Raw genomic sequence first — 25,514 nt, 5'->3', positions numbered from 1 at the left:
ACTACAAACTCAGGGTCAGTTAAGTGCATTCTGCAGCCTGCTGGACGTTACAAGATGCATTCAGTTTCTCTGCTTGCATTCACGTTCATTTAATATTTGGGGATAGCTTTTTCCTTAACGGGTACCTGAATTTTTTGTTCTAGAAACTTCTTCCCTGAATCCACTGCCGCTTCCAGCTGCTGAAGCAGGGATCGAATTGTATCAATCTTGGATGACACGCCGTTCTCTGCAGTCTTTTCAGAGTTCTTTGGTTGAATAGTGTGACTAAGAGTTGGGAGTCCGCTTACTAGCCTTAAAGTTAAAGACCGGATTCGCAACCACATGGTTTCTTCCTCCAGTGAGAGTTTCCTATGTTCTTCAGAAATGTCCCTAGAGAAAGGCACCAAATGTTTTCAGGCAAGTGCTTCAATTTTGCAAAGTAGCAAGCTTCACTCAGGTACAATAGCCTCCCCAAAGTTACCAAATACTGTACGAAGAGGAAGGAGTAGTCAGAAATTCAGAAAACTGTATTAATATGTAAAAAGGCAGCACTGCTAGAAGAGATGAATGACGCTTGTTAAGTTTGCAGTTAGCCAGCCTAGAGAACATTTAAATATGGCAGTTGCCCTGGAAGGATTTTCTTTGCCATGGGTGCTGTAAGGAAAAGGTAGGACTCTACAGTTGAGGATATTTCTACTCACCTGTCTTTTGGATCCCAGTTAAACAAGACCGTCAGGTCTCTGTTGTCACGCAAATCTTTCCATGGAATGTCATCCTCCTCTGGGCTCAGACTCATGGACTTTATACTTTCTTCTAAACTGGTTGATCTGTACATAAGAACAAGCAATATTAAATCAAACATTTGATGACGAGAAATAGGAAACACAGCTAACATTCTCTCCACCATTCAACTCTTCTGATGTCAAAAATGTTACACATACATGGTATGACAAGGATGTTGAAGGGGAGAGCAAATTAGAAGCAGAAAGACATAGCTCACAGGTTTCTGCCAAAGAGCCGCAAATGCAACTCGCCAAGGTCTCACTTGGCCAGTGTTCCTCCTATGCATTAATCTCTGATTTTTTCATGTGCAAGGTGCTGCACTTATTGCTGCTGTACTTACATATTTGCTTCAAGTAAGAGGTCTAACAACATCCGTTCTGTGCGAACTTGCGCAAAGTGAAGGGAAGAGTTCAGCCTATTCCTAAATGCAATGAATTCTGGGATCTTCTCAAACGCACCATACTTGTAGGCTTGAATGATATATTCTGAGGTCTAGAAGAAAACACACACCGTCTTTGTATTAGTTACTTCCATAAATTCAGAATAACCAGGGTTTAACAAGGTCATTGCCAAGAAATTGCATTCCTGTGGTTTTCATTAACCCAGAGGTACAGAATCTGGCAGATACTCAATCCCTGGGAGAAGCTTGCACTTTTGCTTGTCCAAGTCATCCCAGCAGTTTTACTACTTTAATTTGAGAACACCCAGATGCTCCACTGGGCAGTGTGATTTAATAACCAAACAACACTAAGAAACATCATGCTGCTGTCACCACTGAGACTGAAAAATACTTAGAAGGGAGAGATGATTTTGGAAGGCCTTTTTTTTTTTTTTTTGAGATGCATTATTCAAACTATTAAATCATTGTTTCATTGCGAGAAGTACCTTCAGGCAAAACAAATATATTCCAGATTTTCTGGAAATGACTTGGATGTGCATCACATATTACCACAACATAGATTAAAAAAATTACTCACACATTTTTTTGTTTCTCTTTTTTATTAGATTTTTGAATACAGTATCACAAGATAATATCACGCAGTGTATACAGATTACAAAATAATCTAGACACCAAAGGAAACTGTCAGGGTCCATGGAATAGTTTGCTTCCCCTCTGATGAAATACAGCAATACAACACACAACTAATATTTCATATCAGTCCAAGCAATCTCCAGAAAGAGATCTGTATGACGAAGGAGCCCCAAACAAGCACTATATTTTAATGAAAATTTCTAACTGTAGAGGCAGAGTGAACTATTTATGCTCCCAGTCAAGACAGATGGCTGTATTTTTCACATCAGAATTACTCCACAATTGAAAAATTCTGGCAAATCAAGTATTTTCTTCTGAACAAGATTATGAAATACACTGAAGATGAGAGGCACCAAAAAAGGCCCCTGGTTAACTGAACTTTATACGGTACTAAAAGACTCAACTTGTCTGGAAGGCTCTGAGAGACCAGAAGCTAGCACTCACAGATGAAAACCACCTTTTTTTTTTTTATCCCTCCAAAATAAGAAGCATCCTCTAGGTAGTTCTGTCTGTCTTTTTTTTTTCCCCCTAAGAAATTTGGTTATTTGCACTGTATGAAAAAAATATGCCAAATATTCAACAACATACCCTCTGATAAACAGCCTTGTAGAGTTCATTGTCAGGCTGCGGGATTGCGCTATGGGTGCTAATTCAACTGCATCGACGTGGTTTTTAAATCCCCATAGGACACGTTGGTGTTCTGTTTGCCTGCAGTATCTGGAGAAATTAAAGACGGACGGACATAACAAAATTAGAGAGATTACTTGTGATTCTGCATATTTAAAGGAGGACTATCTTGGGAAGGATAAAGTTGACTTTTTAGTTTTGGTCAAATATAGCAGTACTGCCTTCTCTATCCTCCCTGTCCTTGGCATCCTCTCCCAGAGCAGAAATATTATGTCAGGACTGCACAGCATCCTAGACAGCTGTTACTCATGGGACTCACTCTTAAACAGGACTCACTTCAGGCTGCTAAGTTCAGCAAGTCAGAAGGAAAACGTATTTATCCAAAGCAATCAGTCTGAATCAGTAGCTATATTTTTATGCCAGACCACTTCGTTTATATCCCACACTTCCTGTTCTAGGCAGAGTCCCACGCACAGCGTGACGCAGGACACATTCTCTGTGCTGTTAGCAGACATTCCAGCTATCTTAAACACCAACCGAGAGAGGAGCAGGCAGTACCTGAAATCATGTAAAAAGTTAACTTTTAAAGGATAGTCCTCCTTTAACATCGCAGTTAGATGCTGTTATGGGACTCAAATGGGAAGCTGGTATCCAGACCCCGAGTATGAAGGGGCAACCCCAGCAGAACCACAGCAGCACAGAAACCAGTAGCAGATTCTGACCTTGTGATACTTAAGACATGTCTCATGGTAAGGAATCTCTTTTTTCATCTCCACTCTTGTCATACCATCATCCTAGGTAAACAGTACCGTAAATTGAGCCTTCACCTCCTGCAATTTGCACCTTACAGTCAGTTTAAAGGACACTTGCTATTTGCAAATTAGTACAGCTTTTGATGCATTTCCCAACTAAAAGGATCTTAAGGTGATAACCACTGGAAGCGTCCAGAACACACAAGAGATTTGGCTACCCGAGATCAACGATGGTCCTTTGGTCGCAATACTCTGTCTCCGAGATGAGACACGATGCAGAGTCACATCCCTATCTTGTAGCATGAGGAATTGTATAATGCCGATTGCACCACTTCCACCTCTCTTGCCGTTTCAACTTTTTAAGGTGAGGTAGTAAGGCAGGTTGAACCATTCAAGGCACTGCCTTTTCAGGATTTCTAGAACACGAGTTGAGTAGCATTTTCCTGGCAACAGCACTTGGAATGTGGCTGTCTTCATCTGTGTACAGATGTTGAGCTACTGGAGACCATCAGCTCTTCTCTGCTGCAAGCACCTTTATGATTCGTGCCAAAGAGAATAACCTTCTTCCAAGGTAACTACACCTGAAGCTGCTTCAGACTGTTTTCGAGGGAAAGACGATTCCTTGATGCTTTACAATGCAGTGTTCCCAAGCAGACAAATCATATCCAATAGTTTTTTCAGTTCACTTTTTTCACCTGGCACCCAGCAGTCATGCATTTTATTTAAAAAAAAAAAAAAAAAAAAAAAGGGCCGACACCAGCACCAGTAGACACATAGGAGAAAGCTGTCTGGATCTAGGGCTTTACTCCACAAAACACTGCACCCAGGAATCCAAAGACTCTTAGCAAGTAGAATCAGTGCTTAAACAACGAGCAAATGAGGGAAGCAAACAAGAGCAAGCTCCCATCATACAATCCACGTGCTCCTCTGTGCATCCCGCTCCCTACAGTAAAATTTCTGTCAGACATAGGTCATGGTAACTCAGCATCTACCTTAGAGGTACAGGTACATGGCAACTGCTATTGTGTACATAGGAATAACCTGGGCTGCCAACAGAGCAAGGGTACTTTTTCTGAAGGATTATTGTGACCATCTTTAGCATCTTTACTATTCAGTACAGACAAGTTCTGTGTTTTTATCTATTGCTGGGATAGTGGGAAAGCAAGTTAGATGACTGCAGAGCCTTTGGAGCCAACTTCGCCAGTGGCTGACTGGAAGTTACAACTGGATTGCACCTTTGTTTCTTATGAAGTAAAGTAAAAATAAGGTTCTTCACCTACCTCTCCACAGTGACCAAACTGTAAAATATAATTACACAGGATATACTCCTACTTCTCAGAATGGGACTGCCTTGAAAGTTTTAGGGAGATGGACTGACATGCATATACTTCTTTGACACAATTCTGGACTATTTCTGTTCCTATTTGCCCAATATATTTCCACCAAGACTTCAAAAATGTGTTGTTCCACTGTTCTTCTACCTAGCCCATTTTTCATGGGGTCCATGGGAATTCTGAAACAGAATTGATACTTTCCCCATGAATGTATCAGAATGTACATCAGAGTGTACTTTCCAAGTAAGATTATTGACAAGTAGTTACTAATCAAGTCAGCTACAAGCACGGTAGATGCCTAGGGCATGGCGTGCATTTTAGGAAGCACCAGATCTCTTTGGAGCAATTCAGCTACTCTCCCCTCACTACTGCATTCATTCAAGTCCCAACACTCTCATTCAAGACAATTCTCTTTTTATTCACATCACTTTTAGGGGTGAACTAAATAAAACAGGTAGTTCCCATTAGCACAAGACCAGGTTTTGCAATTCGATCCTATCACTTCAAAATAATGCAGTTAGTCATGGGCTCTGCTCTGCCTTCAGTGAAACTGAGACTTCAAGACTCAGTTTTTCCCCTCTGAAATCCTTCCACCTCGTTCCTTCTGCTTTCCCTACCTTTTAACAATGTGCATTCCCACCATCCCTGTGTGCCCAGGAGAGCCATCACTAAAACACACTGCTTCAGTGATTGTAACACAAAGGATTGCTAAGTATGCCATCACCATCGTGACCCACCATCCCTGGCTGTTGTATGATTTTCCAAAATGCTAGAAGTTATATGACACCAGGACTTATTTGCCATGTGACATTTCACTTAAATTACTGCATAAAAATCACAATCCATTCATTTAAAAATAATTATACCTGTTTTTTGAGGAGCATTAAAACTGGCTTTAATAAAATAGAAAGATAAAGCAAAACCCCATATAACAGTAAGTTACAAACTCTTGTAATAAGAAACACAGGTTGAGGCAACCTTTACTACAAAGTTGCATGTATTACTCCTCTTTGTTATCATGTTATCAACCACTACATTTCTGTAAGTCCTTACATAGGGCACAGACTTCTGTAAGGTATCTTGACATACCGCGCTGTTACAAGGACACAGAGGATTCTTTCAACTTACATCTTTCTGGTTGGAGTGGAAAAACCTGAGTGCAAAATTGCAGGATTGGGATGCAGCAGCATAATGGCCCAGAGACTCTGCATAGCGCGTCAGAAGATAGCTGCAACACAACACAGCAGAAGTCAAATATCAGCACACAGCCCTGGGGAAACCTGAATTTCAAACACAGCTCCAAACAGACAATGGCAGTACAGTTCAGCTTTAATGAAAAGTCTGGAGATTTAAAGGAGGGCATTCACAACATTCATATTAAAATTTATGCTTTTAAAAGTAATGGAAGGTATTCTTAATTTTTTAAAAACAGTATGTGGGGGCTTGGAGTTCCTCCATCCACCCTGTTAAGTGTGCAAGAGATTACTTAGATACCAACAAACACAATAACCAAGGCAAGGCCATTAGGTGTGTTTGTTTTAACTAGCGCTCCCAAGCTTTGCTGAGCTATGACACAAGCCAGAACACCAAGCTATGACTGGCATCAAGACATACATTTCACAAGTTTCCTTCAGATTCCCCCTAGTTAATACTCTGAAAACCCCAAACAGATCAAAATCACACAAGAAGGATAATCCAGGAGAAGGGAAGCGTACTACAGTAGATGTGTCTTATGTAATTCCAAAACACTTTTGCCCAACACCATATGAAAATCCAATAATCTGCTAACTTTCAGTAGCAAAGGAAACTGAAGATCTCAGGACTGGCTACTGGAGGGTCACCATCACCAATTATTCTCAGTAAATACTACCCACCCGATGGTGTCGTGCTGTATGTGTTTTGCATCAAGGCTGGAATAGAGCTCTGCAACAGGTTCAAATGCACCAAGTCTGCAGTAGATTCGAATGAGCAGCAATTTAAACTGAGCATTAGAAGGACTATGAGATAACCCTTCTTCTAAGAGAGTGAGGCACTGCCACACAGCTGACTCTTCACCTGGTGACAAAGACAAAACACACAGACAGGCATGATCAGAGTGAGGCACTGAACACCAACAGCACAGTTCACTTCAGCATTGGACACCTCTCAAAATGGTCCCATGCATTTCAACGTGCAGGTGGCATTCATCAGTCACGCTGCTGTCCTTAAAACTAACACCCACTCCAACACTATAGCTGCTCTCTGAGGGAAAGGTGGAGGAATAATTCTTCACAGGGAATACCTAGCTCACATCTGTACAGAGCACAGCCCTCACACGAGCCCACTGCAGAAGTGACCTTCCCCAATGAGCCTTGGACTCCTGAGGATTTCTAGCATCTATGTACAGAGTACTCCCAAGCATTATGCAAGACAGTAGCAAGGAGCCAGGAATTCAAGAGCCCACACTTGATGATGGATTTACTCAGATTAAAGAATAAATCTTCCTCAGGAGAGACAAAGGTACAACTGACAACTACACGGAAGGGCAGGAAGATAAACAGTGCCTGTGGACAGCCACCATTGAAGTCTGACTGTGGGATTAGAAGACTAACAGGCAGAGCAGATGTGGAGTACAAGTATACTCAAGACAGGGCAACAGGTCTCGGCAGAAGGTTTAGAAGCAAGGGATCCAAAAGACAAAGTATGTCAGGGAGGGAAAGAAATGCTCTCAAAACACCTCTGATATCAGAAAGGAGTTGTCAGCAGAACCTGTGCAAAGTGAGAGAAAACATAACCTTCATGGGAAACTCAGAACAAGCTTCTGAAGACAGCTAACACTGAGCTGCAAGAGTCATCAGCAAAGCTCTGCCAGGACTTACAAGAATTAATCAGAAAAATCAAATCCCTTTAGAAGTCAGTGAGATTCAGATTAAACACCAGCTGAACATAGGGACTCCTGACATACCTCATATTGAGAGAAAAAACAGAAAGCTATGGGCCTAACAAGCCACGCCAGGTACACACTGGCCACAGGGACGCAGTATCCCCATCACAACCATCCAGAGTGGCATTAAGCAAGACATAATTTTCAGAACATACCTTCTAGCCACAAATCGAGCAGCAGGTGAACTGCAAGGAGGCAGTAATAATCTGAAAACTGCAATTCAGTTTTCAAACAAGATTTTCCTAAATAGAAAAAAAAAAGTTACCCTTCAATTACTAACAGTGCTGTCAGGTGCTTCTCACATCATCAGCATTATCAGATGACACAGCTATCTGACAGATGATAACCACAGCTTAATTTATAAAATCCAGAGTTGTCTTAAAAGCTGAAACAACTGTATGCATGCTGCATTTGTTCATCACGCAAATGGACTTTGGGCCACTTCATATGTTGACATCTGCTGAAGAAGAACAGACTCTCCTACAACTGCAAGATTTACAAATTACTATTATTGCCTGTGTATTTGTCCTAGGTACACCAGTGATAAAGCCTGGCTTTGCTTAAAGGCACAGGCAATTGTGCAAACATAGAAATGTACCATCTGAACTACCCAGGAATATCTCATTTGTCTTTAAGTTATACAACTGAAAAGAAACAAAATTCAAAGAAAACAGAGAATTCAGGTATGCCCAAGGATGTAATCATAAAGCAGAAAGCAAAAGTATTATCTAGCAGCACAATAGGTGCTGTGCACCAATAGTGGTATTTGCCAGAGTTTGTGTTGTTCCACCCTCCTGAAAAAGCTGCCAACTTCTGCTCATAAAAAGCTAAAGGTGAACCGCAACATTCATTTCATGGTTTTTCTCACCGAACTCCAATCCATGGCGGTATCTTAACATCAACTCCCTGACCACAGTCAGCTTTTGCTTCTTATCCATGGCATGATAGATACCAAGCAATCTTGAGAGCTGCACCACACACAAATGTTGTTGCAGAGCTTTGATATCGGCTGGCAGTGCGATTTCACTCTCTGCTGTTGCTGACAGAGGGATTACTTCCAGCAATTGACTGATGAACTGAAAGAGAAACACTGTTAAATTCTGCAGGGCATCTGGGAATGCACAAAGGAAAGCATTTCCTCCTTCAAATCAAGAAAAAAGAAAAGCAAGGTGGAAATGTCAGCATCAACCCTAATGTCACACTAGAACCAGTGGTTAAAGAGCTGGATTCAATGTTTTTGGGTTTGTTTTTAATTTTTTTTTTGTTTGTTTTTAAAGCTGGCAAGCACACAGTTCTGGTTGCACTCACTCAATAGCTTTTAGTAAGTTTCATCAGACAGAGGAAAAAAATAAATCACCCTCAAGTTTCCAATACACTGACACACAAGAGAGTTCAAGCACCTGTTAACACTCTCAGTAATAATATATGCAATTAAAATAAGCAGTTACTGAAAGGCTTCACAGCACACTTACAGAAAACAGTGGGTTTGTACTAGCCCTTACATTTTCTCTCAGCTCTGAAGTAATGTGCTGTAGTCAGTGAGGTCATAATCTTTGATTAATGACTTCTTTTTTTTAATTAAGTTGTAAGAAAAGCAGCCTCTCATTGTTTACTATTTAATGGAAGACAGCAGACTTCTCGCAACACACAGTCAGGGCTGGACAGCAGTTTCTTGTTGCCCTAAAATCCAACAGTGTTTACAAACTCAAAACTAAGTTAAAGCCAATGAATTCAACTTCACTACATTTGGTGTTGAAACACAAGAACTGCATCAAATGCATGCCTGAGGAAAAAAGCATGACAGCTGGATAGGAGGAACACATAGCACCATGCATACAAATTCCAGTTTTCCCATAGATACTGATGAAGACTGTGTAGACAAATCTTTTCAGTTTGAGATTTTGCCAAGCTCAGCAAGGTCAATCAAATCAGTAGGCTGCATACTCCAATTTATGCCTCTAGGAAGTCAAGATTGATGTCATGACAATTATTTCTGGAATATCTCATGTGTCTAGTGGCCCAGTAAGATTGCCACATCCTCAGCTACTGAACTGTAACACCATTCAGTACTTTTAAAAAAAAAAAGACCCCCCCAAGCTGCATATAGCCTCAGTGTAACCCTGTTACTTTACCTAGGATACAACAACCTTTGGGATCTTTTGCTGTGAAACAAGAATAAAGTTAAGACAATCTATAAATATTTTAAGTAACTTAAACTTTCAGATTTCAAAAGCTAGTCAGCACTTCAGCACCACTAAAGCTCCTCAGCTACACATCTCCTTGACTGAGTTAAACCACTGCAGATGCATGCTTCAGAGACAAAAGCCAGAAGCCATACACTAGGAAGACATTCCAGTATGTCAGTATGACACAATATGATATATTCACTAAACCAGCAGCAGTTTTAAGGCCAGTCAGAAAGTTTTAGAGAATTTATTCAAAGTCATGGTTTTACAAGCACTGCAACAAAACTGTAGCCTAAACTATTATTATCAAATATCATTCCCCCCTGCTCTGGGTTTAGAGTTTGTTTCCTGGAAAGTTAGTATTAAACCTGTTCAGTACTTCAGGGTTACCTTGCAATGGTATCACCATTTCCACAACTATGAGTTAAATATCCTTCTGACCACATCTCTTGCCAGAGGAATAAAAACAGACCTTTTAACATGAAACACCAGCAGCAACCCATACACGCCAGGGCCACCATTCTCATTAGTAGTGAGGCTGTGGGAAGAGCTTGTATTAGCAGTCAAAGAGTATTTTAATAAACTAAGAATATAACAACACTATCTACACTTTGTTTACAAACATTTTATCAACAGCCTCTGGCCGGTCTAGGATTCTGTCTAGCCCTCCCCAGCTCTGACAATGTTACACAATGGCTTAGAAAAACAATAGGGTGAGTGACAGGATTCCCAGCTGCTGAAGTCATTCAACGAGCTGCTCATGACTCTGCACAAATAGTCTTTTCAGTTAAAGAGAGCTTGTTTCAGAAGGAGATTCTGGAAAAGTTGCCATAGGTCTCTCGGTCACCCCTTGATCAGTACCAATGTGTCCATTCTTTAGCACTGCAGCAGAGCCAAGCAAAACATCTATGTGACACCCTACCTTCATCAGATGAGGGAGCAGATTTTTCCCATTAAACATATAATTTTAATGGGAAAAACAAGTGATGGGTGGGAAGGGAAAGAGAAGGATGTCTTTGTAAAACAAAAGTTACAGTACACAGCAATGAGAACTACAAATGAACGAACAGGGTGGTCCTTCTGTAGTGTTACATTACTCCATTTTGTAAGCTGTGATCTATAAACAAAAGTGATGAGAGATTAGTCATTTAAAAATGAGCTAAATCGGGTAGCTTATCAACTGAACTACAATTCCTAGGGAGCTTTTTGTTACAAGATACAGACTTGTATCTTGTAACTTTCAACAGCATTACCAGCTTTTCATTTTCGATACGAGAATTCAACCAAGACCATCTCAAAGCACCCTGACACCTTGAAATGGTAATAAAGTCAAATGAATACTACATCTGGGTATGAGACTCTGCAGGATCAAATTTAGTTTTTAGTCTCCAGTAAAAATCCTCTGAATGAAATTGCTCGGTGTATTCATATGTTCATTGTATTTTCTACAGTGTGAAGAGTTTTCTGAATTTCAAACAGAAGATAAAAATTTGATGTTTCCAGTCTTTTGATAAGATCCACAGGTATTTTAAGATAAAGGGACCAGAGTGCAAACAACTGCTGCAGTTTCTGCCACCACTTCTTCATCTTTCCTTACCGTTGCGTACTGGCTGGATGGGAGGAGATCCACAAATACTTTGAGATCAGTAAAACAGCAGGGTTTGTCCCCAAATTTTTTGAAGTATTGGAACATTAGTTCTTCTGGATCACCTACGAAAAAGGCCAGTTCATCTTTTTAATATGCTCTATCAAAAGTTGAATCTGTAAAATAACTATGAGAAATCTTCGGTAATGCTTCCCCCCCCCACTTTGAGATTACATAGCGATTTAGAAAATGGATAGCTGTACTACCAAGTTTTTAACAGAGGTTCAATGTCTTTGGTAACCAAGGACACAAAAAGCCCCAAGAGCTTCACTCGAGCTTCTCTGGCACATAAGAGCTCAGCATAACAGGCATGCATCCACAGCCTCCACTTATCTAACAGTGACTTATTTTTGGATGGAAATACAAAAGGAACTAGTAAGTAGCACAGATGTTGCTCTAATCTCATTCTCTCCTTCACTGATTCCCTAAATGCAATTTTTAAATGCAAGTTTTTAAAAAGCAAAACCTGGTACTACTGCCAAAAAACTTGAACGAAAAACCATTCAGAGATTACAGTGTAACAGCAGGACTTTCTACAAAAGCAGTGCATCAGGAATGCACTTTACATTATGATGTCAGTGACCGTATGCTCCTAGATCCCATAGGTCTCTCTGAAAATTTCCCTGCTTGCTTTTACAAGCCCTGGAGTAGTCTGGAACTACCTGCCTTTCTTCAGGGCTCATCTAATGCTTTCAAGATTCTTTGTATACAGACAACAGCATGTACATTTTCATAACAGACATTGTATCTAACTCAGTGATTTAGCAAAGAGCTTGTTTCAAGTTTGTGTTCTCTCTCCAAAAGATTAATTCATCATCCAGTTAGTGGTTCTTACCTAGTTTATATTCATCATTACAACCTCTGTACCGCAAACGTCTAATCAGCTCCAGTTTAGCTAAATATGGTCCCCGAAGTGGCCGAGAGCTCTTAGATTCTTCTGTTATCCTCTCTTCTATAAATTTCACAGCTTGCTCTACAGTATAGTGTACCTCTCCTTCCAAAGAGCTGTGCAATTAAAGAGACAAAAGGTTCTTTGATTCTTCCCATTGCTAGGCATTGATAATGTGTTCAGCATACTCTCAGGATATTCTTGAGGAAACCTGGCATGATGGATTCTCTAACTCAATCACCATGAAAAATAAGAACTGGAAGAGTTCTGTAGTGTACAAACCACTAAACAGCTGTTTCCAATAAACTATTGCCAGCCTCCAAAACAAAGTAGGAAGAACACATCATTTGGGGTATGATGTCAAGAAGTCACCCAAAGATGCAGACAGTGCTGTATTGAATATATGAATGCAAACAATTCACTGTAGCACAAAGGAAAAACAAATCCATAGCAGAACTGTTAACTTACTGCTCTTCTTCTGGTGGAGGCGTCCAGGATTCATCAATGAGTTGAAACACTGAATCAAAGTAAGTTATATAAAACTGCCAATCATCTGAGCTGAAACAAAAATCAGGCACAGAACAAAGTTTAGGGAATTGCCAAAACCAGTAACTCACTTCTAAAACTGCATTCCTTGCAAAAGCTGAATTTAAGGAATAGCACACGTTCATATTACAGAAAAAATAACTACAATAAGAGTAATTTCTCCTTGAAAAGGTCTCGCATCTTAAGAATGCCATCATCCTGAATTTCTTGCAACGTATTAAAGGAAAGAATTTCAATGAAGAATTGAAACAAGCTATAAACTCTCCTCTTAACCTTTACATTCCAATCAGAGGTCATGAATACCCCCACAAAATGCTAAGACAGAAGATTCTCCTCTGTATTAACTTATATGTAAGATAAGGGCACAGCTTAATACAAAAAACAAGCAACAAATCTCTCTTGACATTCCAAGAGACAGATTTGATCATACTAGTATGCTCTCTCCTGATGCATCTGTTCAAAGCATTACATGCATTTCCCAGTATGAAGTCTGGCCAAGTGAGAAAAATGAAGTTCCAGAAAATGAAATGTAAACGCAGGTCTCTTCCTCTCCCACCATGGAAATTAGAGCTGGACAATCAGCACAGCCTTCAAAATAAGGAGGTAAAATTTTATTGCCTTAATGTATCACTAAAGTCGGCCTTCAAAAAGAAGCAACTACAGTCTCGACACTGACTCTCCCTGTGACCTTCACCATGTCCCTTTAACACTTCATTCCGTTGCCCTTTTCCTCAGGGTTTGGAGCGCAAATGTTTGGAAATGCTTTGAGATCTTCTGATGGGCTTCTATTTTAACCACCATTTGCAAAAGCCACTAAACAAGGCAATTCACAACCAGCCAGGAATTTCTCTTCAGTTTTTTAATAGGACTGCAGAAATATAATCTCACTTTTTCAGCAGCAGCCTTCTCGACAGCGCATTGCACTCTGGCCACCTACACAGCTTCTTGTACATTGCCATACACTTGTTCTCACGGCTTTGGAGCTCACTTGTCAGCTTCTCTAAATTAAAAACAGAAGGGAAAGTTTATTTAATCAATGCATTTTCTTCTTTACTTTCTGCATAAAGCTTCTTATTATAGCCCAGGATGCAAAACAGTAAGTGTAGGAGAAAAGAAGAGAGGTCCTCAAAGGATAGAAAGGACAGCTTTCCTATAGAAACCTTCATATCCCAATTCCTTAAAACTGCAAGTCCATTTCAATCACCAGAAAGACTCCTCAAAATAGGATATTAGGGACTTTTTTTTTTTTTAAGATGGCAGCTACAAACTAACATGCTATCAATTTACTACTGCTAAGCATACTGCTGCAAAGTTCATCACTGAGTAATGCTTAAATACCATAAAAAGATGGGCAAAACCAGCCTGCATCAGAGCACCTCCAGACTTAGCATCAATGTTTGAAACTGGTGCTAAGAGTCAGGCTTCTTGCAGGCTTGGCTTTTTTTTTTTTTTAAAAACCAGCAGACAAGTCTGAAGTAAAGGAGAACTGCTGTGTTCTCCACACAACTGTGATTATGAATTGTCAGAATAAGTTACCTCCTAGTTTTCCTCTCACAACATCTAAGGCTTCCTTATACTTCTCCAAACGTTCCAGAATCATGTAGTACAGCTCGACCTTAAAAAAAAGATTAGACTGCAATGAAATTTGCTAGTAAAACAATACACAGGTGTGCCAAGAAATAAAGTGGCTTGTGTTACTGTCATTAGAAATAGGAGATAGCCAGGCCTGCAAAGCTATCTTTAGTATCCCAGAGGGTGGAGCATTCAGGAATTTAGGTCTTTTTTCCATTCTCAGTCCTGAAGTTTCTCTTGGGGCCTCCCAGGGAGCAAACCAAAGTACTTCATCAGTCAAATCAAATGCCAAAAAATTTTCCTGGCCACACGATTCCACATCCCTCTCAACCCTCTGATTTTGGTTTTTCTTTTGTCCCACTACATTCACATTCACTTCCAGAACACTACTGATTATTATCTTGGAAAACCGTTAAAATCGTCAACCTCCTTGAACAGTGCATTCCTTGTCTCAATAATGTTCAAATCAAGCTGAAAGTATCTGCAAGCCTTACTTCAGCCTCAGCTTCAATCTTATCCTCTTTCACCATCTTTTCCACCATTCTCTCAGCTAGTGGCAAAAACATCGTCTTTGAGAGGTTTTCATCCTGTGCTGAAATAGACTAAGGAAGAGAAGAATTATCGTAACAGCTCATCAACTTTTTGTGTTGTCCCACCCACTGCTTTTTTCCCATTAGAAGAGGAAAAACCCCCAGGTGCTTCAATTCCACCACCCCCCAAAAAAACACACATTCAGAGCTGCCATCTGTAACATGCAGAGAGCTCTGTTAAAAGGCAGCAATAAAACTAGTGATATACTGAAAAGCTTGCTCTTGATTACATTGTCCAGAGACTCATGCATCTAGGCACACGATACCCATGGCAAATAACAGGTAGCAAGAACACATTTATGTTTTCCATGGCACAGTATTTTAGACAATGTGATTAATGTGCCCATGCTTATTCAGCCAACACTGTCAGGTTGTCTGATTAGTGCCTGAATCTGCTATATCAACTAACAGCAGCACAGCTGATCTGCTGTCTATTCTTGCAGACTTTCTGCAGTCTTAAAAGACATGCTAAGTCCAGAGCTCTCATTTATCTCCTCCTAGAGCCTTTATAAACTAGTTAGAGAGGAACAGTTCTGACTAAGGAGCTGCAGATATTTGAGGTTTTATTCATTAGCTCTCTAACTAAAGACAGTAAGGTACTAGTCCAGATGAGAGAATAATTCAAGTTGTATAAACGTGGTAAGGCAGACCAGTTAAGTTGCATTATAAAAACACTAGAGCATTCATTTTGGACCACATCAATAGTGCTACTTAACAAAGGCTCAGTCATTCTCCCAGCATCATACAGAAACAGTTCAAATACACATTCTACTTAAAATAATGTCTAATATTTTCACTCAGAACATTTCTGTATTTGCCCTATACCTGCAGCAAAAGTCAAACTCATTTGCAACACTGTACACACCTGCATAATTAGGCTCATCACAGACCAAAAATAGTAAGGATTTTTAGGTACAATCTTATAAAGTGCCATTCCAGCCTGAAAAATATAAGACAAAGTTTCATCATTCCTGAAACGTATCTGTTTACAAGCTCACATGACAGAGAACACAAGCTAAGCAGCAATGATGGCAGCAGACAACACAGAATTAGAACTACATGGGAAGACTTCTATCAATCCATGAGCCCATCCACCCTAATACACATTGCTGAAGAAGAAAGCAAAGGGGAAAATATTCAAAGATTAAGTACTTTGTGTAGGTCTGACAAGAAACAGCCATGAGCATGCACACATGTGACTGCCTAAACAGACGATAGCTTTAATTAGAAGTGGTGTATTGGCTTTGTGTGGCAAGGTTTTGGTAGCGGGGGGTGGCTACAGGGGTGGCTTCTGTGAGAAGCTGCTGGAAGCTTCCCCTGTGTCCAACAGAGCCAATACCAGCCAGCTCCAAGATGGACCCGCTGCTGGCCAAGGCCAAGCCAATCAGCAGTAGTGGTAGTGCCCCTGCAATAACATGTTTAAGAAGGAAAAAAAAGTTGCTGGGGCAGACAGAAACAGCAGCTGGAGAGAGGAGTGAGAACATGTAAGAGAAACAACTCTGCAGACACCAAGGTCAGTGAAGAAGGAGGGGGAGGAGATGCTCCAGGTGCCAGAGCAGAGATTCCCCTGCAGCCTGTGGTGAAGACCATGGTGAGGCAGGCTGTCCCCCTGCAGCCGATGGAGGTCCACGGTGGAGCAGATATCCACATGCAGCCGGGGGAGGACCCCATGCCAGAGCAGGGGGATGCCTGAAGGAGGCTGTGACCCTGTGGGAAGCCTGCAGTGGACCAGGCTCCTGGCAGGACCTGCGGATCTGTGGAGAGAGGAGCCCACAGAGCAGGTTTTCTGGCAGGACTTGTGACCCCGTGGGGGACCCACGCTGGAGCAGTGTGCTCCTGAAGGACTGCACACCCTGGAAAGGACCCATGCTGGAGCAGTTTGTGAAGAACTGCAGCCCGTGGGAAGGACCCACATTGGAGAAGTTCATGGAGGACTGTCTCGCATGGGAGGGACCCCACGCTGGAGCCAGGGAAGAGTGTGATGAGTCCTCCCCCTGAGGAGGATGAAGCGGCAGAAATAACGTGTGATGAACTGACCATAAACCCCATTCCCCGTCCCCCTGCACTGCTGGGGAGGGGGGGGGGGGGGAGGGGAGGCAGAGAATCCAGGAGTGAAGCTGTGCCCAGGAAGAAGGGAGGGAAGGTGTTCTGAGATTTGGTTTTATTTCTCATTACCCTACTCGGGTTGACTGGTAATAAACTGAGTTAATTTTCCCCAAGTTGAGTCTGTTTCTTCTGTGACAGTAATTGTTGAGTGATCTCTCCTGTTCTTATCTGAACCCACAAGCCCTTTGTTATATTTTTCTCTCCCTTGTCCAGCTGAGGAGGGGGAGTGATAGAACAGCTTTGGTGGGCACCTGGCGTTCAGCCAGGGTCAACCCGCCACAAGTGGTAATTACATCAGGAAGCAGAAGACTTACTCTTTAGGAGAGGGGGGGGGATATTTCCAGTGCTGACTTTCACTAGTATGCTCAGTCAGTGCTAAAAGGCACACCAAAGCATATGCCTCCCTCATGTAAGCAACTGCCCTCCAATGCTTGTTTCATACATACACATACTCAGATACCCGAAACATGAGGTCACTTAAACGTGCAAAACAGTGGTTAAGCAAAGGTCGAGCTGAAAGCTTGGCTGCATCAAAGCACAGCCAAAGTATTCAAGATTTTCTAGCCTAACACATGAACAGTTATTCACACATTTGTGTCTCAGATTTCCAGTGCCTGTATATAATGAAGGACAACATTTTTACCCATACAAAATCTGTAATTAATTTAAAGAAACTACATATAATACAGTCTACTACCACAGATGGACTTCTGTGCTGATTTCCTGACTGCAGTCTCAGTTTGCATTTTCCAGTACTTTCAGTTGAAATACCCCAGAACACAGGATGCTGAGGTTTATTTGCACTCTCCAGTCAGTTAGCATCCACACACTCTTTGAATCTCTAAGTCCTTAGCTCAACTGCCCAGTCCAATCTGGAACATCCCACTCTGACAATGTCTAGATAACTTAACTAGATATGCATTTGTATGACATTTTAAACATACAAAAGGTCACATAAATGTTAAATGTCATTATCTATGCAAGACTGGTATTTTTTCTACTTGTGGTTGTACACAGGAGTACAATTAACATACAATCACATCTCTGTAGTTTAGATTGTCATATGAAGCTTTTAATTTCATGTACATTAGTAACTTAGTCCATATCTACAGCTTGAACTCAAACAGCATACAAGTAGGGCTACAATGGAGAATAACACTTCTGCTGAATATATTCTTTTAGTTATTTAAACCAAACTTGTATAAAAATTCAAGTCACCTTAATACAGTGGGAATGAGAGGGAGTTTAGGACTCATTTACTTGGCTCTCTGTGCTTTTTTATACAGAACAGTGAGCACACATGCTTTGAAAAGAATCTTCCATTTATAGGCATTCTCCAGGCCCCTAATTTGGAAGGGATGAAAACAAAACTAACCAGCATGACACTGTTCTGCCAACTGAGAAGATGTACTTAAAGGAAGGGCTTTTTCCATTTTCTTCATTGAATTGCAACCAATACAAGCCTAGTTATATGTTAGATTCTTGCATGGGCAAGATTACTCTTCCCAAACATAATAGCAAACTAAGGAGTAAATCAAGTCTGAAGACAAGGATCAGAAGAGCTTACTAGATCTTTTTCTATCTATTCCAGACTTCCTTTATAATATACCTCCTCATATGTAACCACCATACTATTCAAGACAGGTGGACAAAAGCCTTCCAAAATAATCAACATACTCTATCAGATCAGATATGCACACAAAAGGCACAGTTGTCCTATCCTATGTAACGGAAAGAAAGCATTTGCCTTCAGATAACCCATCCCCTAAATAATGGTCTTATAAGCCTTTCTGTAAAAAATAACATAGAGTATAACTTCTGCATTAACCCAGCTTCGCTTTCTGGAAGATTACATGTAATATAAAAACGCATTAACAGTAGGATGTATAGAAAGAGACACCTTAAAATGACCAGAACACAAATTGTTGATCATACCTGTTGCATTTTCTTGTATTCTCCAACCCTGGCATAGGCCATGAAGAGATGAGAGTGATACTCTTCACTGTTGGGAACCTTCTTTACAGCTGCCTCATAAAGTTTAGTTACCAGTTCCGCTAAACCAAAACCAGATGCTTGAGTTAAGACAAATTTGGGAATAATTTTAAAGCACAGCTACCTAAAGATAGCATCAGCGATACTCTGAACAGTAATCTAATTACACTCATCAACCACAGAAATGGTACACTCTCTCCTTCAAAGACCCCAAGCACTACAAACAGTAGTCAAAGGAGGAAAGTGCTTAAAAAAACCAAACCAACCAACCTCAAAATAGAGTTAACAGCAACAGACAAACTTCTCAGAAGCACTTAAGTCTTTTTCTTAAGAAAGTTCATCCATTTTTGAGCATTAAACTGAATGAAGATTTCTACTCTTGGCAGAATGACTGCTCCACATGAATTATTTATCAAAACACAGAACAATTTCAGAGCCTAATATCAAATTAGTTGCTCTTATCGCAGGTTTACTTACGTTAGTCATATCCTGTTATTTCCCAATTGCCTATTTTAGTACTCTTAACAAGTCAAATACTTCACACTACACTTTTTAATAATAGGTCTATCATGGCTAAATACTTATGGTATTATAATATGCAAAACGTCCTTATGTTTTCACCCTTCTAGATTTTTTTTTCCTTACACATACAACCATATCTCAGGGTAGTACTAGAAAACCAAATGTGATTTGTCTTTCACATAGTTTACATATCCTCAACACACATATATAAAACATCTAATTACAATCTTCTTGCAGGACCAAAAGTGGAAGTGCCCAACACCCACTATTTCCTTTCTGAGTTATAAACCTGAAAGTTAGAAACCTGAGCTTAACACTCAGGCAAGCTGTTTAGAATCACAGAAAGACTTTTGACATTTTCAGGGGTTTAAGCTGAAGTCACATATACACACAAAAATCTTGTATTATTCAAGAAACGATGCTTTAACTCCACATATACATACACACACAAAGAAATTAAAAGAGCAGAAGCAACTGCTGTATCGCAGACTGATACCAAATATCTATTTCTACAAAAGTTGTTTCACCTCACAATCACTGCTCCAGCAATTCAACAATAAGCATTGCTACCACCACCAATAACCACAAGAAGCTGCCAGAAACAACAACTGTTTAGAGCCGTAGATAAGCAGTATATAAGGTCTGGCTTCTTTCAGAAAAGCACATGCAATTTCACTCTGTTACTCAAACATTCATGATTTAATCTTTTTTAAATACCGTATCACTACAAGGAACCATAGTGAAAAAACTAATCTGGTCAAATTCAGAGGCCAAGATTTCCCTTCTGTTTGTCTCACAGCTTCTTGAGGCCTGAACACCTTGACTACAATCTCACAGCATTAAGCACAGTCCAAACCACAGACGATGTGATTTGTCTTCTCTACCACATACAATGACAACAAATTCCAGTAGCTTTCATTAAAAAAAAAAAGTGAAATCATAGGCTGATCGTGATAGATGATTATTAGCATGCCACTCATTTAGGAACTGTGTGCACAATAATGTTAATGAGAGAAGCCTGAACAAGTTTCTTTGCTTTATGGCGATCACTAGAGCCTTAAGAGGCATTTATAACAGGCATCATTTAAATTGTCCAAGTCTCTTAACACACCTATACACGAACCCTGGACTTTTCATGTTTCCATGAAACTGCGGGTCCCATATACTTCTTGAAGAACATAAATAATTAGGATTTTTAAGAGAGGCAAAGGTAAAAGCTTACGTCTATGCATTTCCCGGTAAAGAATAGTTAGTGCTTGCAAGGAATTATCATCTGTGGGTTCAAGTGCTGCTACTTCTTGTGCCAGAGTATACGCTTCATCTTGCTTGCCAGTTCTCTGCAAGCCAATTGCCTTTAGAACCTATTGACACAACACAGAGGCAGCTGTTAGAAACACAGTTGGCAGTTACCAGTGGAAATCCTCTCATTCCTGGTGAGGAGAGGCTTTGCCTCACCACCTCAATACTTGTACAGAACTTCAGGTTTTATTAAGCTTCCAATCCATATGGCTGTAGAGGAAAACTTCCAAATGCAAGCTACATCAAATAGTGTTGCTTTGCATTTCTTAACAAATATGCAGGCCACTCCAAGATATCAGCTGCCACTCAGTTTTCCCTACTGCAGACTGAAAACTGACTAGTCCTGCCAATTTTCATTTTTTTCTTTCACTAACTGGCCAGAGAGAAGTGACATAAATGAGATTCAGGTCAATGACACTCACTTCAGCTTGGGAAGCTTTCAAAACATAGAAGTGGTATGAACTGTGGAGGAAAATCCACAGAGAAAAAAGTAGAAAGATAAGTCATATTTTCAGAAAACTGAGGAACAGAACTCCTTTCCCTTCAACAGGGGCACAGCAAGGAGGGCCGCGAACAAGAAGCAGAAGAGCAAATGCCTCTAAAATCACCTTGTTATATTTTGCTAAGGACTACACCTCCCAAGGGAATGTTTTGATCCAAACTACTACAGAGAGATATTCCAAAGATATCCCAACCTAAGGTCTAAGAGGCATTTTTCAGGCACAGCCCATGCCATCAAGGTTGCTTGCAGTGGCTCTGACAGGGAGCTAGACAATTAGCTCAGGTGTAACCAATTACACTCTAGTCATTAGAGGCATGTCACCAAGACAATCCATACAAGTTTTCAGGCAAACACAATGTTGTGTGAATTCGAACAGCCAGAGCTCTTCCAGAGGGTTCAGAAAACACTGTGGTCTCTGGAAGATCACAGACACTGCTCAAAAGGCACAACGAAAACACTCCACATCTCAGAGCTATGCTCACCAAACCAGGTCAGTGCACCACAATCACGCTTACCTTTGCACAGTGAAGATCCTTATGTTTTTTGAGCAGTTTATCCGCTTGCTGGATTGCCATTTTATTATTGCCATTATCGAGATAATCTGCGTATGAAGAACATATATAGTATTATAACAGAACACAAGACCATTCTGGAAAGATACCTCTAATTTTACCGTGGAGTATGTGCTATTAGGCCAGTAGGGCAAACCACATTTTCCTTGTACAATTACTACTAAGCCAAATGTTCAGGAAACATGCCATTTTGTAGATGAAGTATTCATCTCCCTGTACTAGTTTTAGTCATTCAAACAAACAAGCTTTTGTAATTACTCCACATAGATCATTACAGCAACAAAAGAGACATATAATAGAGCAGGTTCTGCAGCAACAGCTCTTTGCTAGCAATGGAGCTTAGGCTCTTTGCTTCAGTAAAAGTAGAAATTAATTTGGTGTGCCTTTGGGAGACTTTCAATGACTTTCAACAGGCAGTAGGTTAGAAACTAAGCACTCACAATCTATCAAAGCATTAATTGAGAAGACCTACTTGTCCACAGGATCCATACTTCAGGCAGAGCAAATGTGTCCCCCTACAGAGTATCACTACGCTTTCACCACACTGGTTTTAAAGATGAAATATCCTACGGGGATACCCCACTATCTAGTAAAACTTCAGCCGTAGAAAACCCCTGCTGCCTCGAGACCATTTTCTCATTTTTTTAGCTCGGTATTATAATTTTCAGCTTCACCTACAGTGAGTGCACCATCATGTTATTAGACAATTACAAACAAGCAATTTTAGATTAGACCATGATCCCTATATGCTTCCTCTCCCTCAAAAATTAAGACTTACTACCCAAAATGCAGCAGAAAAGCTTAGCTGCACCTGACATACTGACAGGGAAGGGTCTGCTCACACTGTTCTGGCCTCTCTCCTACCAAACTGCTAATAGAGCTAATACTAGTTAATTGAAATTACATTACACATCTTTTTCTCGTTAGGACTGTAGTTCTCATTATAAGAAAGAACTCTTTTACCAAGAAAAGGTGACCTTTAGTAATTCCTTGGTATATGGTACAAAGTGTGAATCTACACTAATGAGATTTATATTTGGCAGCTTTAACATTTGATTCCATGGCCAAATAAGTGCTGCAAATTTGAAGTAGAGCTAATTGGGCTCCTGAGACCATGCAGACAAAACCTCAAAGGAGGCAGCCTGCCCACACTAACTAACCAAAACAAAATATTGCTGCATATGATACAGTTTGAAACTCTAATACACTTTCTTTATATGGGTTAGATGGCCATTTTAACTCATGAAAACCTGTCCACCAACTTTAACATTAAAACTTAAGCAGGGATTTCTCAGTGAAGAGGTTTCAAAACTGTGGAACAGAACATCCCGACAATCTCTTCATACACCAGTAGAGACTTCTAAAGGATCTGTGTTGCACAGTTCACTTACACGCAAATTATCTGCACGCTGCACTGCCTGCCTTGGATCGTTTAACAACTGTGCTGATAAGATCTCCGCTTTAGGTCTCCTAAAGTAAATCAAATAAACCACAAACTTTTCTAAACTGCAGCAGAATAAAAAGATTGTATTTTGCTAACAACAAGTAAGTTTGTTGGAAGCCAAAGTAGCTGGCAACTTCCAAAGGAATTCAAGCTGAAGGAAAATAAACTCAAGCCTATATTAGTTTCAAGTCCATAGGTGGAGATGTTCAGTGGCTGGAAATGCAACATGTGAACCTTCAGGTGAAGGGAGAACAAATCAAGATGAAAGATAAACATAGCTGTCAAGGAACCCTGAGTAATCAAGGCACACAGCACAAACGGAAAAGCACTGTTTTAAGTCAAGAACCAGACTTTTGATCTCATGCTGCACGTCTCCAGTATATGACTTTTGTGAAGTTGTGTACTCACCTCTTTAAGGACATACACTTTATTTTGTGTTCTGCAGCACCAAAGCCTGAATTCAAGTCTTACAATGCAGATAACCCTTTCTAGAACTAGCAGAAAGCTATTTTAAAGCTCTCTCCCCAATAGGTATACTCTCTGAAATGAATAGTGAAATACATCTCAACATCATCTGCTTTAATATTGGTTGAATTTACCCAGCTTTTTCTTTTAGGAACATTTAAAATCTTACACAGGTTATAACACAAATAATTGCACATTAATAAAAGCGTCAATCACAGCACCCACAGAAAACTAAGGGGAAAACGTAAAATTGTTACATAAAGACGAACCGCACAGCTGCGCTCATAATTATGCAATGAACTTTAAGACAGCTGTGTGTTTACACTTCTAATTAAACAAAACAATCCTCCTGCATTACACTGGAATCCATCAGGGATGCAAGTCTATACTGCACCATCCTCACTGCCCAAGCCGCAAAGGACATTCCCAAAGCGCGTTCACCCCCAAAAGAGGGCAGCTCTCCACGCGTTCGTAGGGAAAAATTTTTTTTCTGGTGTTGAAAAAGTTGAGAACGTTTTCCAAACTCTCTATCCAATCTTCAGTTTTAGGGACGAAACGATACCGTAGCCCGGGGAAGCGGTTTTCTTTTTCTCCGTATTTGCATAAACAGAGACAAGCTTGTCTACAATCTCTTAAGCAATCCCAAGCGCATGTAATACCCTTGGAAATATCTGGGGACAGCTTAATACAAGAGGTTTCTTAACAAGACCATCTCCTAAATACTCCACTCCCGTTTCCCAATTAATTTTCATAACACCACAACTAGTCCGCACCACAACCCTTCAGCGTACAACTTTAAGGTTTCCGTGATTGCTCTTGCTCCTTTTATGAATTAATCCATTTCTAACGCCTCTGCAGCAGAAAACAAACGCCGACCGAAGTTACCTTGGCCGAGAGACTGAAGCACTACCTCCCGAGGAGAGCGGGACCACCCCTCCACGCCTTCTCCCGCACGCGGGCTGAGGGGTCCTGAGCGGGGAGACCAACTCCCACCCCCTCCCCACCCCCCCCAGGGCAGGGGGTTGTTCGGAGGAAAGGGCCGCTGCCCGCTGGAAGACGGGCGGCGGGGACGGAACTCGGGTCCCCCCCCGCCCCGGCCCAGCCAAACTCCCGCTTCCAGCCCCGGGCGGGCGGCCCGCGGGCGGGGGGTGTGTTGGGGGAAGCCGGGGCCGGGCTTCGCCGGCCTCCGCGGCAGCTCCCCGCACACACACACACCCCCCCACCCCGCGGGCTGACCGGGGCAACGGCGTCCGGCGAAGAGGCGCCCGCGGGAGGAAGGAACGGGGCGACGGGAGGCCGAGAGCCTCCCCCGGGGTAGGGGACGGCCGGGGCCGGGGCCGCGCTCCCCCTCGCCCCCGCAGCGGGCTGCCCCGGAGCCTACCCGCCCAGCGGGGCGCGGGGCTCGCCCGTCGCCGGGGATGGGGCGGGAGAGGCGGCCGAGCGCAGGGCCCCGCCGGAGGAGCGAGCCAGCCAGCCGGCCAGCCAGCGCTTATGCCGGGCCGGGCCGCCCGGCGGGCCCCTCCGCGCCGTCCCCAAGGCGCCGCCGAGGCAACCCCGCGAGACCGCGGCGGCGGGGCGGCCCGGGGGACCGGGGGCGGGGGGGGGGGCCGCGGGGTCCGTACCGTAGATGGGCCGCAGGCGCCGGTCGTTGGGGTCCTGCACATGGCCCCGCGCCGCCATGATGAGAGCGCAGAACCGCAGTGCGCAGCCGCCGGCCGGGCCGGCCCGGGGGCGGGGGTGAAGGGGCCGGTAG

At 41.8% G+C, this 25,514-nt stretch overlaps 1 protein-coding gene across 1 annotated transcript in view; it reads right to left on the bottom strand.

Annotated features, from left to right (window-relative positions):
* The window catches only part of NAA25 (N-alpha-acetyltransferase 25, NatB auxiliary subunit), a 32,182-nt gene extending 6,716 nt beyond the window's left edge, over positions 1 to 25,466 (bottom strand). Inside the window, exons 1-18 of the mRNA XM_049806394.1 lie at positions 25,384 to 25,466; positions 21,796 to 21,881; positions 20,702 to 20,840; positions 18,901 to 19,019; positions 15,725 to 15,799; positions 14,764 to 14,871; positions 14,234 to 14,312; positions 13,586 to 13,697; positions 12,620 to 12,709; positions 12,098 to 12,267; positions 11,215 to 11,327; positions 8,300 to 8,507; positions 7,587 to 7,673; positions 6,383 to 6,563; positions 5,637 to 5,736; positions 1,103 to 1,254; positions 681 to 806; positions 126 to 369 (exon numbers count right to left, since the gene is read on the bottom strand). Of these exons, the coding sequence (XP_049662351.1) occupies positions 126 to 369; positions 681 to 806; positions 1,103 to 1,254; positions 5,637 to 5,736; positions 6,383 to 6,563; positions 7,587 to 7,673; positions 8,300 to 8,507; positions 11,215 to 11,327; positions 12,098 to 12,267; positions 12,620 to 12,709; positions 13,586 to 13,697; positions 14,234 to 14,312; positions 14,764 to 14,871; positions 15,725 to 15,799; positions 18,901 to 19,019; positions 20,702 to 20,840; positions 21,796 to 21,881; positions 25,384 to 25,441 (2,247 nt within the window). The 5' untranslated portion in view covers positions 25,442 to 25,466. The remainder of the gene's footprint in view (positions 1 to 125; positions 370 to 680; positions 807 to 1,102; positions 1,255 to 5,636; positions 5,737 to 6,382; positions 6,564 to 7,586; positions 7,674 to 8,299; positions 8,508 to 11,214; positions 11,328 to 12,097; positions 12,268 to 12,619; positions 12,710 to 13,585; positions 13,698 to 14,233; positions 14,313 to 14,763; positions 14,872 to 15,724; positions 15,800 to 18,900; positions 19,020 to 20,701; positions 20,841 to 21,795; positions 21,882 to 25,383) is intronic.
* Positions 25,467 to 25,514: the final 48 nt, after the last annotated feature.

Source organism: Accipiter gentilis, chromosome 7, assembly GCF_929443795.1.
Source record: "Accipiter gentilis chromosome 7, bAccGen1.1, whole genome shotgun sequence".
NCBI lineage: Eukaryota > Metazoa > Chordata > Aves > Accipitriformes > Accipitridae > Astur > Astur gentilis.
This window is presented reverse-complemented; position numbering and strand designations above follow the sequence as displayed.